Genomic DNA, 19149 nt, shown 5'->3' on the forward strand with positions numbered 1-19149 from the left:
TTCAGTTATGTCATTTTTTAAAGTCCCTTTTGTTCCAGTTCAGCAAAGCCCTAAAGCATATATGTAAGTGCTTTGTTGAATCATTATTAGCAATGTAAATTATTGGCAATGTAATTCTCACATCTTAAATGGCATCATTAGCTTCCTCCCTTGGGGCAGTGTAAGACTATGGAGGAAAATAAGTGTTTTCAGTGTGATCCTCCTTCATGTGATGCAAAGAGGAAGCTTCCCATTCTCCCAAAACCATATGTTGTTAAAGGTAAACTTTAGGAGCCGGGTTAAATTGGTGAATATTTTATTTTGTGAAAATGTTTTCCCTAATTTTGTGCAGTTTTATATTCCCCAAATTTTGATATTTCCAGTCATGAGAACTTTGGTACTGAAAAATTCTTAAAAATCAATTTTATTCACAAAATCTCATGTGCAATATTTTTATGGAGAATGGGAATATTCTGAAGAAGGAGCATGGTCTAATTCAGTGATACTCAGACCTCAGTGGTTCAGGACCCAAATTAGCCATCAGCATTACCCAAAAGACCCACAATAGTGTGAATTCATTGTTTCATTTACTATAGTACTATTTAAACAGTATGACAGAAGAAATATTTAATTTTATATTTTCCTGTGAGAATAATATATATATATATATATATATACTTGCACTAAGTTTTTAACTTATTTTCTGTGAGAATAGTATATTTATATTATTATTATAAATAATAAATATTATACATATAATTCTCACAGAAAATAAGTTAATAACTTAGTGCAAGTTGGTCACTTAATTGGTTAATAACAATAAAAACATCCTGATTGTTCAATAACTTTAATATCATGTGCTGCAAAAAGCTGCAGGAGACACATTAAAGAGCCACTTGCAGCTCACAAGCCTCAATTTGAGTATCACTGGTGTAGTTAGTGCATTGATTAGAGAGCTGGGAGCTAGGAACAACTAATTCTGTTTTCATCTGTCACTGACTAGCCTCAATACTTTGTACTTACAGTAAATATCATTTTTAAAATGCTACTTAATTCTTCACAACATCCCTTTTTGGGGGGGGAGGGTAAAACTAATGGTGTAGGAGAAAGGAGAGCATATGATCCTTAATCCAATTTCTGAAGTGACTTCCTTCGTGACCTTGAGTAAGTCACTCACAATCTGTTTTTCAGAGCTTCTGAGTATCCATTACTCTAACTGAAGTTAATGACAGCTACAGGAATCTTTTATAAATGAATATAAAAATCATTAGATAATTAACAGACTGCAGACAAAATTGTATGAGTGCAAGAAAACTGATACAGATTTGAGCTGAACAGGCTTTGCACAAAAAAAAAAACTTAACTCTTACAGACAAAAGAAATTGTAGATAAAAGTGGAGGGGATGCAGCTGATGGAATTAAAAAAGAAAGTTCTGAGAAACACTTGAAAGAATTTTTTTTTAAATCATGCTTTAAAAGCTGTCTAGCTTTTAAAGATGGTTGTGACTTTAGGTGTCATTCATCTGATTTGCGTAAAGACACTCAATACATGGGGCAACCAAACATAGAAAGTAACACCTAGAGGCAATTATATATTTTCTGTTTAAGCGTCCTAAAAAGACAGCTACTTTTTTGAAAAGTAGCTGACACATGGTTGGAGAGAGACCATAGACTGCCTGTTAGTTTATTTATTGTTATCATTTTGTTAAGAGTTTTGGGGCCTCCCATTTGGAGCAGAAATTGATGACACTGAGTCAGGTATTTTTAGTGTAATTTGTTTATTTTCAAAATGTGTACAAGTTTTGTTTTCTGAAACAAGTAGGGACTTAAAAATGGTGCACAGGCAGTTGCCTTTGGTACAGGCCTTGGGCCAGGCACTTCTACCCTATCCTAATAATAACACCTTTCTTGCTCTGTATTTTTCCAGATATTCTCGCAACCAAAACTTCTGCTTAATATACAGCACTCTGTTTCATCTCACAACCACATAACCCCTCTACTCCAAAAATGCCATTGGACCACATGTTCTCAAGAGGGGGACATGAAACATCATTAACCCTTTTGTGACATTATTGCATGCAAAAGGAAATGTATTAAGCTTTCCCTGCCTAAGGAGACTGAATTAAACCTAGTCTCCTGTACCAGGTTCTGGGTGAGGTGCCTGCTTCAAAGCCCCTAAAGGCAACCTATTACAATATTTTACTGCCAGAGACCTCCATTCAAATGTAGATAAAAACAAGTACTGTCAAAGTACTTCCCAGTAAACATTGGCCCATCTCTCACAACCATTGCACTGTACTCAGGAGTAGAGCTGAGAGGATAATTGATCTTTTGGTTTGGTGCCTCTCTCTCTCTCTCTCTCTCTCTCTCACACACACACACACGGGCAACCCTCTACCGTGGAGACAACTATACTAGTACAAATGTGCTTATACTGGTTTAACTTATTTCCATTACCATATATCAATAATCTATACTAGTGTAAGTGTCTCCACACGAGTAGCATTGTACCACTTCAACTATACCAGTAAAATTAAACTGTTGTGTGAATGCAAAGGCTAAATTCACTTCCTGCATTATTTTAGAAACTATATTAATGCTGGTGCTGATGCTGAAAGAGTGGATTTACTGGCTTGGCCTTAGAGTTGGGCAATATATATCAAAAGTAAAATTGATTCACCAAATTCTGCCTTATCCTGTGCACCACAAAGAACCCAGTCCAAAAATCCACAAGCAAAATTCTTCATCAGTTAATGGGGCTTTTGCTTTGGTGCCAGGACTCTTGTAAAGTTTTTAGGCCCATATTGTATCTGAAGTGAAATCTTGCACTGTTTAAGTATAAAATAATACCACTGCATTATTTTCTAACCCTTGGTTTGGGAAATATTTTCTACTGGTACATTCATTACTGTATAGTGAAAAAGATATTTTATCTATTTTATTTTTTCTGTTTCCCAAACTTATCTCGCTAAAAATTCCATGGCAAGTGACATGGAATCCTTGTTAGTATTAATGAGTGATGAGCAAACCTGAATGGTTTGGTTCTGGAAATATGGATGTTTTCTTCTGAGATTTCCAGTACTCTAGGTTTTAGCTGGAATGGAAATACAACTAGCGTGGGTCAAAGTATTTCATTATGTTTTCAATCTCGTGGTGATTGAAACCAGAAAATGCAGAGACACAGGAAAATTTGGAGAGACCAATAGGTTAAATATGGATATTGAAAAGATTTTGGTTAGTTTTTATTACCTAAACCAGTAATACTGATCCCATGACTATATGGCTGGACAGAATAATTTTGTGGTCTAAGCCTCTCTGCAAAGTGGACTCCGCCCTTCTTTGTTCTATTGTAGTGTCTGGTTGATCTCTTATACTGGTGGCAGGAAATAGACCACAAAGATGCATCAGTAATGACAATTGTTATGGGGTTTGGGGTACAATCCAGACCAGAAAGAGTCACCACTTGCCCTGCAACTCTAGGTGCCTTAAAATACTTTGCTGCTTTAGCTCCCATCTTGGGATGCTCAAAACCCGTCTACAAGTATCCAGGTCACACCCTGAAGTGTCTCGGTGTTAGATAGTCCTGGTTCAGCAGCTCTGACCCGAGCCTGTCTACAGCCCCTATTTGGCTTCCACCAGCCTTGATTACAACCACCCAAGTGATCCCAACACACACCCCTCATGAATTTCCCCCAAACCATGTGCCATGTCTAGCCCTCTTCTGGACAGTTTAGAGAAATAATAAGGTTTGTTTGTTCCTCTAAAGAAATAAAATTACATCACAGCTTATTAACTTAACAGGTGTAAATACACCCTTCCCTTTAAACACAGCACTGAGCTGGTTTCTAGTAAAAATTAAAACAAAAATATTAACAATAGGACATAGATTAAGTGATGCCAGGTAAAAGGAATAAAGTTAGAAAGAGTTATAAGCAAACCAAAGTGAAAACACTCATCTAAAAGTCTAAAACTTAATCTAACAAGGTACAGTCTGTGGTCGAGATGGTTTCTCTCACCAGTCTTCCTTCTTCCCAGCTATGGCTGACTTTTCCTCAGTCAGCACCTTCCACAGATGTACAAGGTATGTACAGCTGACAAGAGTTGCTGACACAGAGTGGTGAACCGCCAGTGGGCCTCTGTCACAACAATACAAAATCATTCTTAATTATAACTTAATGTCATGAGCATTTGTTATATTTCTGAATTTCATTTTACTTTGATTTTTTTTATTTCAATTTTGCAGAACTTCTTTCAAATAGTTAGTAACCTGCTAGATGAAGAGAACAAAGAGAAATGGGAAGATGCACAGCAGGTAAGATTTGCCTATGTTGCTATTTACTTTCAAAAATTACCAAAGTAGAGTTTCACATTTTGCCCTCAATATTCTCAGTAGTACTCCCAAATCCTGTCCTAATTATTTATATATTTATTTTAGGGGTATCAAGGGATTAAAAAAATAATTGTGATTAATCACGCAATTGATCATGCTGTTAAACAATAATAGAATACAATTTATTCCAATATTTTTGGATGTTTTCTAAATTCTCAAATATATTGATTTCAATTACAACTCAGAATACAAAGTGTACAATGCTCACTTTATGTTTATTTTTATTACAAATATTTGCACTGTAAAAAACAAAATAAATAGTATTCTACAATTCACCTAATAAAAGTACTGTAGTGCAATCTCTTTATCATGAAAGTTGAACTTATAAATGTAGAATTATGTACAAAAATAACTGCATTCGAAAATAAAACAATGTAAAACTTTAGCGCCTACAAGTCCAATCAGTCCTATTTCTTGTTCAGCCAATTGCTCAGACAAACAAATTTGTTTACATTTCCAGGATATAATGCTGCCTGCTTCTTGTTTACAGTGTCACCAGAAAGTGAGAACAGTTTGCATGATACTGTTGTAGCCGGCATCGCAAGATATTTATATGCCAGATGCGCAAAAAAATTCATATGTCTCTTGATGCTTCAACCACCATTCCAGAGGGCATGTGTCCATGCTGATGACGGGTTCTGCTCAATAATAATCTATTGCACTGCAGACCGATGCATATTCATTTTCATCATCTGAGTCAGATGCCACCAGCAGAAGGTTGATTTTCTTGTTTGGTGTTTTCACATCAGAGTGTTGCTCTTTTAAGACTTCTGAAAGCATGCTCCACACCTCATCCCTCTCAGATTTTGGAAGGCACTTCATATTCTTAAATCTTGGGTAGAGTGCTGAAGCTATCTTTAGAAAGCTCACATTGGTACCTTCTTTGCATTTTGTCAAATCTGCAGTGAAAGTGTTCTTAAAGTGAACAACATGTCATCATCCGAGACTGCTATAACATGAAATATATGGCAGACTATGGGTAAAACAGAGCAAGAGACATACAGTTCTCCCCCAAGGAGTTCAGTCACAAATTTAATTAACGCATTATTTTTTTAACAAGTGTCATCAGTATGGAAGCATCTCCTCTGGAAGGATGGCCGAAGCATGAAGAGGCATATGAATCTTTAGCACATCTGGCATGTAAATATCTTGTGACACCAGCTAGGACAGTGCCATATGAATGCCTGTTCTCACTTTCAGGTGACATTGTAATTAAGAAGTGGGCAGCATTATCTCCTGTAAATGTAAACAAACTTGTTTCTCTTAGCGATTGGCTGAACAAGAAGTAGTATTGAGTTAACTAGTGGGCTCTAAAGTTTTACATTGTTTTGTTTCTGAGTGCAGGTATGTAACAAAAAGCCTAAATTTGTAAGTTCCACGTACATGATAAAGAGATTGCACTATAGTACTTGTATGAGGTGAATTGAAAAATACTATTTCTTTTGTTTATCATTTTTACAGTGCAAATATTTGTAATAAACATAATATAAAGTGAGCACTGTACACTTTGTATTCTGTGTTGTAATTGAAATTGATATATTTGATAATGTAGAAAAATATGCAAAAGTATTTAATACATTTCAATTGGTATTCTATTCTTTAACTGTGCGATTAATCACAATTAATTTTTTAATCGTGATTCATTTATTTGAGTTAATCGCATGAGTTAACTGCAATTAATCGACAGCCCTAATTTATTGTTTATTTTTGAGGCAGTGCTAAGTCCTTGTCTCAGGTCTGGTATAGTTTTATTTTTCTTTTCATCAAATAGTCATTAGACTTCTCTGTTTTATGGAATGAAAACATGCTAAGGTACAGTTAAAAATAAAGTCATATTTTATGAGACAGAAACAAAAGCGTCTGAAACAAATAAATCCTGTGCAAAAGCATTTTAAAGTTCTTATACAAAGCTCATCACAGCAAATAATCATGAAAAATGTATATATTAGATGAATATTTCACTTAGTATAAACAGCATTAACTAGCTGAAAGTGCTAGAGAGAGAATTCTTTTTCCAGCGCTAAGCCATCTAATTCTGTGTTCTTTCTAAAGACAACAGAGTTAAGATTTGAAAACCAAGGGAATTTTCACCATTTTTTCCTGCCAGCTTGCATAAGAGGATTTGCTTTGAGCAAACTGCATTTGTACGCTACTTTGGATCCCTGAGATTGTGCTCTGCATTCTTCTTTCTGGTAGAAAGAAAGCCTAATTCACTATCAATAAATTGCTGACTTTCTATCAGGAAACACCTGCAGCAACTCAACATCCTTTTTCTAAATTAACTGCCAGCATCAGAAACCATTAATTATGGATTATATAGAATACAAATATACAGCACCCACTTTAATACATGCCTTTTGTTAAGAGCTGATGTAAAGAGCTTCCTGGAGGATGCCATTTTCGGGCTACAACAATAATTTTTTATTGGGCCTGCAACACTCAGAAAGTATGCTACATATTCTTTATCACCATCTACTGGCACTTTATGTATTAACTACATACTTTACATATACACAGATAGAGATCACCCACATAACACCTATGGCTCAACGGTTTCTCCTGCGGTTATTTACTGTGAAATTCTAACTGGAGCGAATACTGGCAACAGACCGTTTTGATTGAAATGCACCCTTCGTACTCAGTCCAGGAACATATACGGCTTGTTTGGTGTATGGGTGATACTGATATTAAAACATTTGTTACCTTACAAGAAGTCATTAGAAAAATAAAATGTAAATCTGCATCACTCAGGGCAGCATTTGCACCTTGCCAGGATCTGGAACACCACAATTAATTAGTATAAAAGAAAGTAGGTTGTTGCTGCCCAAATCTTTAATATAAGGGCTTCCATACACTATAGAACCCAGCATGCAATTGCCCACCTTGGTCTCAGAGGCTCTGGAGCTAGACACATCAAACAATAGGAAGGGGCAGTATTAGATATTGGGACTTGTAGTCTTCAAAAGCAACACATGCGTATTAAAAAAGAGAGTGTCTGTATTCCCAAATACAGAACAGTATACGGTGAATGTCATTTACATTTTGTATTTTGACCATCCCTTATGTATGAGGACAAAAAATGTATTGTGTGCAGCAGGATATCCATTTTTTAAAAATATATAAATGTTTATTTTACAGGAAAGTATCCCTTGTCCATGACACAGACAATAATCCTTCAATGATTTACTGATGTATATGTTGTATATGATATCAGTTTATCTGCTAAATTTGTTAATAAATGTAATGGTTTCTAATCTCTTGATACTATTGCATAATGAATACATATTTTTTGTCCTAATGCCCTCTCAGGACCATGAAAATGAAATATGTTTTCTTGTAAATGGACTAGCCATTTACCATTTTGCAATTCTGCTGTTGCAGAGATCAATATGGATGCCTTTAGTTTACTACTTTAACTCTGTGCTAGCACTAATAATAATGTTAAAAATGAATACACACAAATTCAGGAAAGCATTTTATAGTTAAATACTGTTTCAAAGCAGCAAAGATGATACCATACTGCAAAGAACTAAGGGCCAAATTTAGCCTTCATATACATACACAACTCCTGTCGACACTGTTGGAGGTTGCCTGCACAGATTTGAAAGCAAAATTTGTTCTAAATTTGTTCCTGGAATATGACTCTGAAATACAGTAACTGTTACTGAGAGCTGTGGAAAGCAAAGAATTTGAATCCTTTTCTGTTAGGTGCATTAATTTATGGGCAAACATCCCACAGTTCTTGGGCAAAACTGATTTCGAATGATATTGAGAGAAATCTTACCTGGGGATAAATGATTCATTGAAGACTAAAACATATTGTTTTGCAGTAACTTAAAAGTTTGGATATTAAAACATTATGAGTACAATTTAGCTTTTGAATGTCCCAGCTCATTTTATTGGACTTGGTTAGTATTTTATGTGAATGCTACAGAGTTTGGGAAACTCTTGCAGTTATTGTGTATCTGACCTTCATTTATTAGATCTATCCAGGATCAGTGGAGCTAATGCAGGTGATTGAAGATTTTATACACATTGTTGGAATGGGGATGATGGACTTTCAGAATTCATACCTAATGACTGGAAATGTAGGTAAGAAATAGGAATTTCTTTTATCAAATATTTGAAAATCAAAACATGCAAGTATGTACTTTATACCAGCTGTCTATATGATTGGCATCCTCTTCTAAACTTGTGTTTTGGTGTTTGGTCATCTGTTATCTAGTTTATTACTCTATTTAAAAGTGAATGCTTGAGTAAGTGAATCTCCTACTTTCTCATCTCTCACAACCTGAATATAAAGCTTAAGATCCTAAATAAAATCCAAAAAGTAGTCCATGTTATGCTATGCATATACTAGAAGCCTGCCAGTATACACAATGATTCAAATAGCAATTTGAGACATTAGAATTAATAATTCTATTAATAATATATATAATATATAATAAGAAAAGGAGTACTTGTGGCACCTTAGAGACTAACCAATTTATTTGAGCATGAGCTTTCGTGAGCTATAGCTCACTTCATCGGATGCATACTGTGGAAACTGCAGAAGACATTATATACACAGAGACCATGAAACAATACCTCCTCCCACCCCACTCTCCTGCTGGTAATAGCTTATCTAAAGTGATCACTCTCCTTACAATGTGTATGATAATCAAGTTGGGCCATTTCCAGCACAAATCCAGGTTTTCTCACCCTCCGCCCCCCACCCCCCCCAACACAAACTCACTCTCCTAAGGTGCCACAAGTACTCCTTTTCTTTTTGCGATGGATGGGCTATTACCAGCAGGAGAGTGAGTTTGTGTGTGGGGGGGGGGGAGGGTGAGAAAACCTGAATTTGTGCTGGAAATGGCCCAACTTGATTATCATACACATTGTAAGGAGAGTGATCACTTTAGATAAGCTATTACTAGCAGGAGAGTGGGATGGGAGGAGGTATTGTTTCATGGTCTCTGTGTATATAATGTCTTCTGCAGTTTCCACAGTATGCATCCGATGAAGTGAGCTGTAGCTCACGAAAACTTATGCTCAAATAAATTGGTTAGTCTCTAAGGTGCCACAAGTACTCCTTTTCTTTTTGCGAATACAGACTAACACGGCTGTTACTCTGAAACCTGTCATAATATATAATGTATATAATATATATATATACTAAAATTACTAATTCTAATGTCTCAAATTGCTATTTGAATCATTGTATATACTGTATAATTTTAGTGTGTGTGTGTGTGTATATATATATATATATATCAATTTGAGACATTATAATTAATGATTTTGGTGTGTGTATATAATATATATATACATGATTTAGTTTTATAATGACAATTGATGTTTAGGTTTTACTAATGGTATTTGCTGAGGCTGATTATATTTTATATTTTATATTTATCCAGTGAGTTAAGCAATTCATTATATATATATATATATATATATATATATATATATATATATATATATATATATATATATATATATATATAATGAATTGCTTAACTCACTGGATAAATGTTGATTTTGTTGACAATATTTCTACTATTTTTTTTATTTGCCCATAGACCTTATTGTGCATATTGTAGTGTGATAGTAATCAGCCTCAGCAAATACCATTAGTAAAACCTAAACATCAATTGTCATTATAAAACTAAATCATGTAAAGCTTTTCTCTGTGTGTGTGTATTCAAAATTTTGTTTTGATTTGCTTTTTAAAAGCCTTGTTAGAGCAGCTGTACAACATTCATAATGCCAGTGAAGACCGAGACAGGATACTAAAATAATAGAACATATGAAAGATGTCATCAACCTGGACTCAGCCTATTAGGGGCTTTAATTATCTCTGAAGTATCAGTTCATCTAGGGCATGGAGTACTAATGCATTTGAAATGACCCAGATTGTAAGGCAATTTTGAGTATTTCATCTTGTTGCCATAATTTGCAGTGACTACTATCAGCCTGTCTTGGGTGGCTCATGAACATGGGTGCCAGCCTCCGGGCAGACTGTTACAAATCAGGGCATAAACCCTAAACTGGTTGTGTGTTTTATAATTAGATTTCACCAACCAAGAATCAAGCACTGTAATAGCCTTAAGATGGAGTCACAGATAGCCAGAGTGGCCAAGGTAGACTATCTTGCCACCCAAGAAAACCAGCCTTAGTGATAGATGGTACCTTGCACCAAAGATCACAACAATATTCAGGTTACTCCCAGTCCCAAAGGATCAGTCACTTACCCCGTGTCAAGTGCATCCTAGTTCTCACACCAAAGACAACTTTTGAAGCCAATCCTATAATAAACTAACTAAAGGTTTATTAACTAGGAAAAAGAAATAAGAGTTATTTACAAGGTTAAAACAGATAAACATATACACACAAATGAGTTACAGTCTTAGGTTCCAAATAGCACTAGAAGCCGCTCTAATCTGCAAGCTTTATATATCCTTCAGGGCTAACCGAAGCTGAGCAGCTTGGGGATCGTTGTTTAACCTTAGAAATATTGCCCTTTCCAAATTCCAAGTAGCATAGTGATATAGTTCCTTCTGGTCAGGGAGTTTTATTCCCTTCCCCCAGAGTTCAAACTGTGATGGGATGGTTATGTTCACATCCCCTCTTCGTGGGTGTGGGGGGATCAATCAATGGAGTCTTTTGTCCATTGATGTTCCATAACGGTGTGCCTGGTGTCTATAAACCTTCTTTTGTTGGGCAGGACACCTAGTATCTCACTAGTAAACTAGTATCTCACACTTGGCAATGCTTCTCTCCTGACTGTGGGGGTTTTCAGTTTCATAGCAAACAATTTTATCATTACAAAGCAAACACTTATGGCTTGTCTACACTGGCACTTTACAGCGCTGTAACTGTCTCACTCGTGGGTGTGAAAAAACACCCCCCTGAGTGCTGCAAGTTTCAGTGCTGTAAAGTGCCAGTGTAGACAGTGCACCAGCGCTGGGAGCCATTCCCCTCATGGAGATGGCTTAACATTGCTAGTATGGTGGTTTAACATTGCGACAGCGCTTTAACATTGCTAGTGAAGACATGCCCTTAAATATTACCTTATAACATTGGATATAGATATACTAAGTGAGACTAATGTAATGCACAAGCATTTCATAAAGGCCAAACATTTGAACACATTCTTATAAACTTAACATGTATGTTAACTAGAGGTGTGTGGTTGGAGGGGTTTTGATTTCTATACTGAAGCAGGTTATCTCTGGATAAAATAAAACCCCTTCTGACCCCACACCCCTAGTTGTCACCTACCACCCTACACTGGAACCCATAACGGGTATCATCAAACAGCTATAACTCATACTCAATGGGGACCCCATCCTGAAAGAAATCTTTCCTGAACCCCCTTTTCTGGACTTCAAACAGCCCCCAACCTCTCCAAGCTCATCATCAGAAGCAAGCTCCCCACAGACCAGGACACACCAACTCAAAGTGGTACCAGAACCTTCCACAACAACAGATGCAAAACCTGCAGACATATCTCCACTGCAACAATGGACCCCCTGCCACACACCTTTCAAGATCCATGGGTCCTACACATACCTGTCACAACAGGTGATATACCTTTCCCAGTGCACTAAATGCCCCAATACCAACTATGTAGGTGAAACCATACAATCACTATCCTTTCTAATAAATTCACACAGGAAAAAGATAAAAACAAAAACACTACATAGTGATCACTCTCTCTGACATATCAGTCCTCATCCTCAAAGGAATCCTGCACAACACTTTGAAAAGACGAGCTTAAATACATAACTTTGCTAGACACTAAAAACAACCCACCCAGCTGCTTCCCCCCACTTCCTTTAATCCTTGTGACTGGAGGGATTTTAATGGGCCACTTCACCTTGAATGGTCCCTTGAAATATGTGTTAACTACTTCTGCTAAACAGTCTCCTCCATCTTGTAATTAGCTGTGACTTTCTGAGACCATGTCTACACTACAAAATTATGTTGACCTAACTTACATCAGCATAAGCCACCACAGTTATTAAATTGCTTTTGTGCATGCACACATTGGTCCTTGTGTCGGCGGTGTGTGTCCTCACTAGAAGCACTTGTATCAATTGTATTGTCAGTGTGGACATTGTGGGATGGCTTCTGAAAGCCAGGAACACTCTAGGTAAGCAAAGGAGTGTCAACACAGATAGCGTGTCAACCTAATTACATCTACCATTTCTCTACACTGCTCGGGGAGGTGGTGTTACTAAATTTAGTAGTTTTCCTTTGATCATCCTCCTCCCTCTCACACCTAATGTTTTTTAAACCCTTAGGACTAGAGTCTTACTTAGACTATGTGCCCATGCAAGCAAGTGAAAGAGATTAAGAAAAGTAAGAGAAATGCATACACCTATGCTGGCTAGCTGGACCTTGGGTCCTGGGACATTGGAGCAAATGGGTTACCCACCTGTATTCTCCCTCGCTGGAGCCAGACAGCAAGGAGGGACCGGAAATGGGCACCGTCTTGGCTCCACTACCTCTGCTCACTGCCCAAAGTAGTTGAGCTGGTGTGGCATGAGGAAGGAGAAACTGATTGCTGTTATAGTCTGTCTGTAAATTACTACCCCCTGCAAGAACAAGGAGGGGGTGATCTCTGAGTCACAGTGCCTTCCAGGGTTATTTCTGTTTTGGTTAATCTTACACGTCACCTCTTGCTCAGGGCTCTTCCTAAACTCAGGTTAATTAAGGCCTCTGGCTGCTGCAGCAATACAAATAAATAATAATGTTAAAAAATGTAGGCAGTTCCTACTGACAGTCCTCCAAATTCATTCTGGGATCTATGGGTATGTCTACCCTTTGAGCTGTGAATGTAAATTCCAGCTTGAGGAGACATACACATGCTAGCTTTAATCAAGCTAGTGTGCTAAAAAATAGAATGTAGCCACAGTGGTGCGAGTAGCAGGAGGGACTGCCTGCCCCTAGTATGTACCTAGCAGCTTGCGCAGGTAACTGCTTAGGGCAGCCAGCCCCTCCCACCACTCACTTTGCCACAGCTACATTCTATTTTTAGCATGCTAGCTTGATTAGGTATGTCTCCTCATGCTGGAATTTACACCTCCAGCTCAAAATGTAGATGTAACCTAAGAATCAAGCTGGGGTTTTCCTTTTTGCACCAGTAATAAAGGTTAGTCACACAAAATTCTGCCCATGTTTAAGCTGTACAATACTACTGTCCCCAAATTATACCCTCAGTGCAACACAGTCGCCTTCATTGAAGTTACACAAGTGTGATTCATTGACCATGTAATTAGAATGTAATTTTGTTGCTATTACATCAGAAGGAATACATCCAGCTCATGCTCTCTTAGCTGTATAAACGCTGTAGTGCTAACTAGCGTAAAAAGTAGTAAAAGTTATTTTTGTAACAAAAGTAAGCAAATATGTAGAATACAGGAAGCAGATCTGTGCAGAAAGAAGGAGCCATTTTTATACATAATTAACAGAGCAGAACTGTACTATAGTTATTGTCATGGTCTGTTTTGTAAAAAACGAATATAATAATTTTCAATCCCCTCAGACATTTCATGCATCCATTTAGAATCCCTTTTCACATAAAATGAGAAACAAGATTCAGTACTTACGATGAGCTGCTTCTTTTTCTGATGTGCTGCGGAAAAGAAAGATTCCAGTTCTGTAGCAAATTTCACAGCCACAGAAGTGTCCTTGGTTTCCTGATTTTAATTTGCATGTCCGCATCCAGTTGAACAGAAGTAAACTGATCCATAGATCATTTATCTTGGGCATCCACACTTGTAATTGGGTTTGACAGATATGCCAATCTCCCCAGATCTTCTGCAGATGGAGTGTCATTTTCCTTACTAATCCTTAGGTGAACTCTGTCTAACTCAGATTCAATGCTTATTATGAACCACACATCAAAGTGTAGTTATAAATCCAAAAAAACCCTCTCTCTTTTCTAGGGCCAAATTTTGCAGCACACTCAGAACAGGTCCATTCACGCTACAGCTCGCCCCACTCCTTCTCTATTCTTCTCTCAAACAAAGGAGGAGTTGCTGGAACAAACTGAAAAATTAAATAGCAACAAGTCACCAGAACCAATACTTTTCCATCAAGAGTTCTGAAGGAACTTAATAATGTGGCTGAGCTGCTAACAAGAAATCTTCAATTTCATTAAAATCAGCTGCTGGACTGGATGATTGGGGTGCAGCAATGTTGTCCTGGTCTTTAAAGAATGATCAGCTGGATCTGGAAATTATGGAACAGTGAGATTTACTTTGGAACCAAGTGAAATGCTTCAAACAGTAATGAAAGATAGACACTTTATATGGTAGGACAGATTAGGATTGTTCTGTAAAGGAATATTGGATATCTGTTCTGAACTAGGTTTGTTTCAGTGTAGCAGCAAAGGGATAGTTAAAAGAAAACTGGCTGACCAAATTTACTAGTTTGTAGTGTTGTTGTACCCATGTTGGTCCCCGGATATTAAAGAGACAAGATGGGTGAGGTAATATCTTTTATTGGCCCAGCTTTCTTTGCTGAAACAGATAAGTGCTTTGTGTAGCTTGAAAGCTTGTTTCTTTCACAACAGAAGTTGGTCCAATAAAAGATATTACCTCACCTATCTTGTGTCTCTAAAATTTCCTTGAACTTTCAATAAAGTCCTTTACAAGATGCTATTAGAAAAACCAAGTAGTTCTGGTGTGAAAGGTATTGTTATGGATAGAAGGCACAGAAAATAAACAGAGTGAATGTAACAGCAAATAATGTGGGAAATATTATGATATCTTATAATATCAACAGTAGGCCATCAACTGGAATGCTATGTTTGACCCAAAAAAACCCAGCAACACTGTAGCACAATAGAACGGGATCTGAGCTGGGTAATAAATATTCTTAGAGAGATGGGGAGACTTCTCATTGAAGAGAGACTGAAATTATTAGAATTGATTAGTGTTGAAAGGAGATTAATAAAAAGGTACATGATAGATGTATGAAAATAATGAATTGTAAGAGAAGATAAACCATGCTTATTTAACCTTATTCCTAACACAAAAACATTCAGGGGTCCTTCAGTTAAACTGTAAAGCAAAACATTTAAACCTGAGTGACCAGTGGAGTCCATTGCCATAATCATTGAGGCTAGGTGCTTAGTAGGAATAAAAGGAAAAACAGGATTGGTCATTTATATGGAGAATGGGAACAATCACAGTTACACTCAATAAGATAAACCACATCAGAAAGGATACTGGTCTTCATGCTTCTGGGCATAAACCAAACAATAACTGATAGGCTTCGTCTACACTATCAATTTATGTCGGTATAACTACATTGCTCAAGGGGGGTGGAAAATCCACACCTCTTACCAACAGTTATATCAACCTAACTCCCAGTGTGGACAGTGCTGTGTCAACAGGAGAAGTTCTCCCATTGGCATAGGTAGCATCTTCACTTAGTGCTACAGTGACAGAGCTGCGCCAGTGTAGACAAGCCTCTTCATCTGAAGCATTTGGTACTAGCCACTATCAGAGAGGGACAGGGGCTAAAAACATCAACTGGCCTGATCCGATATGACAGTTTCTGCACTCCAAATCATTCATTTGGGATTTCATATTGAGCTGGGCCAAATAGGCCTTTCAAATGTTTTCCTTCCTATTTAAGGAGGGAAAGTCTGATCTTGGCCCTCCGAAAATCTATAGGGAGCCATAGGGTAGAATTGCTACACCTCCAACCAACAGTTAGAGGCTATAGAAATGATTGCCCTTCCCATAGCCTCTTTCTTTTTCATCTGAGATGTTAACTTCAGATATTTTCACCTCTATGCTTCTCATGTTCCTCTGTGCATCTCTCTGTTAATGAGTTTGTGGTTGGTTCAAGTTCCCCCATCGTATTCCCTTTTTTTGAAACATTATTGTTCATATTTAGCAAATGGATGCTTACCTCTTCTATCTGTTTTTTCCACACCAGTTTGGGCATTTTGTAACAGTAATTCTGTGTCTTTTCTTATAGTTCGTATCTGATCTTACAGTATGGTTACATTCTTACATTTCCAGCTGATGTTTGCCTTGAGATCACTTTTTATCTGTGCTGCTAAAGCTGATTTAATTTTCCTTTGCTAAGCTTCCTTCCTAGTATTTTTCTTTCTAACTGATTCAAATTACCTCCTGACCACCTTCTGTTGCCTCCTTTTTTTGGCTTTAATTTCTTCCAGCATTTGTAGCTATATCTTCCATCTCTGTTTATGCCAAATCAGTGCAAGGATTTTTTTTCACCACTGAAATCTAATACTGATTCTTGACACAGACATTGCCACTTTCAGAAGCAAACACAACTAAGAAAACATGTGTTACTTATAAACAAAGCACATTTGCTCTGGAAACATTAAGGCACAATAAACAAGAAACCCCCTTATGCCACTTTCAGAGTCACTTTTCAGAGTAGGACCATGGTTGTCAGTTAAGATCTGCATAATTCACGGGGAAATTACTTCAACCTACAAGGGAAGGAAGAGAAAGATATTGCTCTGAGTTTTTTTAAAATGAAGTTGTGAGGCACACACAATATGATATGGTGCTGGCCAAGGTAAGCTGCAAGAATCCAGAAAGACTGATAGGTGAATGGATAGGTGGCTGTTATTTCAGCTTCTGATAAGTCAAGAAAGGTTTAGACTTCTTTACTGGGACAAAACCTTGATGGAAGAGAAATGATTACAGAGAGAATCAGGATAATCCTTCCTTATCTATATTTATTTACAATATCTACTTAGCTGCTATTAACGCTTTGAACTATTTCTCTTTAGCAAAAAACTGCACAATCAGCAGAAAAATGTACATAATGTTTGTGGATCTCCAGCAACCGTACAGGTCTTGGGTAAAATCCTGAGAGTTTTGCTGTTGACTTCAGTGGAACCAGGATTTCGCCTTAGGTTTAAGTTTCAGCCAAATATCTCTCATACATAATCTATTGCCTCATGCTGTGAAAAGTCTCACTCCTCACTTGTGCTGTGCAGGAGGAGTATGTGGAAGGAAAGGTGGCTCTAAGCCTCCTTTTTTCTTCTTCTGATCCTGTGGTTAGCTAAGGACAAAGCTGGCCCATGGCACAATTAGTGGTGTAGTTTAAAGGTTATTCTACTGTATGCCAGTTTGTGATGGTGTGTAAGGCCTTTACTCCAATGAAGATCATTCCCATGTGAGCCAATCTGGCCCCCTCTGGCCTCCAGAAGTCCCTTGTCTTTCCCACCCATACACCATCTACATCCTGGAGGCCGGGCGGGTCTGGCATAGAACAAGTTACACTAGTTTTACATCAGCTGAGGATTCATCTATGCCAGTGTTTCCCAAACTTGGGACACTGCTTATGCAGGGAAAGCCCCTGGCGGGCCGGACCGGTTTGTTTACCTGCCGCGTCCGCAGGTTCAGCCAATCGCGGCTCCCACTGGCCGCGGTTCGCTGTGCCCAGCCAATGTGGGCTGCGGGAAGGGTACAGGCCGAGGTACATACTGGCCGCCACTTCCTGCAGCCCCCATTGGCCAGGCACAGCGAACCACGGCCAGTGGGAGCTGCGATCGGCTGAACCTGCAGACGCGACAGGTAAACAAACCGGCCCGGCCCGCCAGGGGCTTTCCCTGGACAAGCGGCATCCTAAGTTTGGGAAACACTGCTCTATGCCATTAGAATCCTAAATGACCTATTTAGGACAGGTTTTAGGTCTCATTGCATCATTCCAAAAGACACTTCTCCCTCCAACCAGTTCTATATTTATCTCTTCTCTCCCCTCCCACTCTGTGCCCATATCCATGAAGATTCCTGTCAGGTACCAGCCAACAGGTCTGGTAACCTCCTGGTCCTCTGGAATGCCTGTGCTGGGCTATTTAGTTTCCTATAAATCAGTTAGTTGGGAAAACCACACATTCATTCCCAGCTATGATGTTACCTTACCTGACATAATCTTCTAGAATACCTAATAAATAAACGTCAGGATGAGTGACTCCACTCCTGTGGAGGCCTTGGGGTTAGCTGGCCATGTTGGTGCTAAACAGCCACAGGGATTGAGGGATTTCAGGATCCATTTAGTCTTCCTTGGCCATGAAACTCAGTTGGTCCTTGGGACTTTGTACCATGGATGCCCTTTGATACAAGATTTGTTTCTAAATAGCTAGGTTATTGATACTATATAACTGCTTATATGACTCCTGGTGACTATAGTATCTGAGCACCTAGTGCTAGTGAAAAACAAGATGTAGTCCTACAGAGTTTCTCATATAAAGAGAGAGTGAGTTCCGACCATCAGTCTCACTACTAATTCCAGTCCTTTCTGGCAACTTTTCTTCTTTCTGTGGAGTGTTTGTTTATCCTAATGGTGTCTGACCAGTCTATCTGTTACACTGATGTGAGATTTAGTGCTGTGTCTCTTACCATCAGCACTTCAGGGTTGTTCAGTCATATGCCATAAATAATGTGCAGATCTATAAATGCACTAAAAAGCTGAGCTGCTTTTAGGAATCATTATTGTATTTTGGTCTATTTCTTGACAATGGAAAAATAAAGTTATAAAACAACTAAGATGTTCATTTCTTTTTTGATATATAAATTAATGGCTTGAAACTTTCAGTCAGAAAAACAACTTTGTTTTAGTTTTACTAGCACACATACTCTCGCCTTTAGCCTGTAATGAAATTATTGACATATCCCTAAACTGAGCCGTGTCAAAATAAAATAACAAGAGCCCTTTAATGAACTTTTGAGGTTCACAGGAATTCAACATGTATAATTTCAACATTCTCCCTCAACAGACAGAAAATAGGA

The 19149-nt window shown here is 37.9% G+C and overlaps 1 protein-coding gene across 6 annotated transcripts in view; it reads left to right on the forward strand.

Moving 5' to 3' along the window:
* The window catches only part of ADGRB3 (adhesion G protein-coupled receptor B3), a 604312-nt gene that overhangs the window by 307534 nt on the left and 277629 nt on the right, over nt 1–19149 (forward strand). For all 6 annotated transcript variants that reach the window (XM_074947913.1, XM_074947915.1, XM_074947916.1 and 3 more), the window contains 2 exons: nt 4223–4291; nt 8353–8461. In XM_074947913.1, the coding sequence (XP_074804014.1) occupies nt 4223–4291; nt 8353–8461 (178 nt within the window). The remainder of the gene's footprint in view (nt 1–4222; nt 4292–8352; nt 8462–19149) is intronic.

Source organism: Natator depressus, chromosome 3 (assembly GCF_965152275.1).
Source record: "Natator depressus isolate rNatDep1 chromosome 3, rNatDep2.hap1, whole genome shotgun sequence".
In the NCBI taxonomy this organism is placed as follows: Eukaryota; Metazoa; Chordata; order Testudines; family Cheloniidae; genus Natator; species Natator depressus.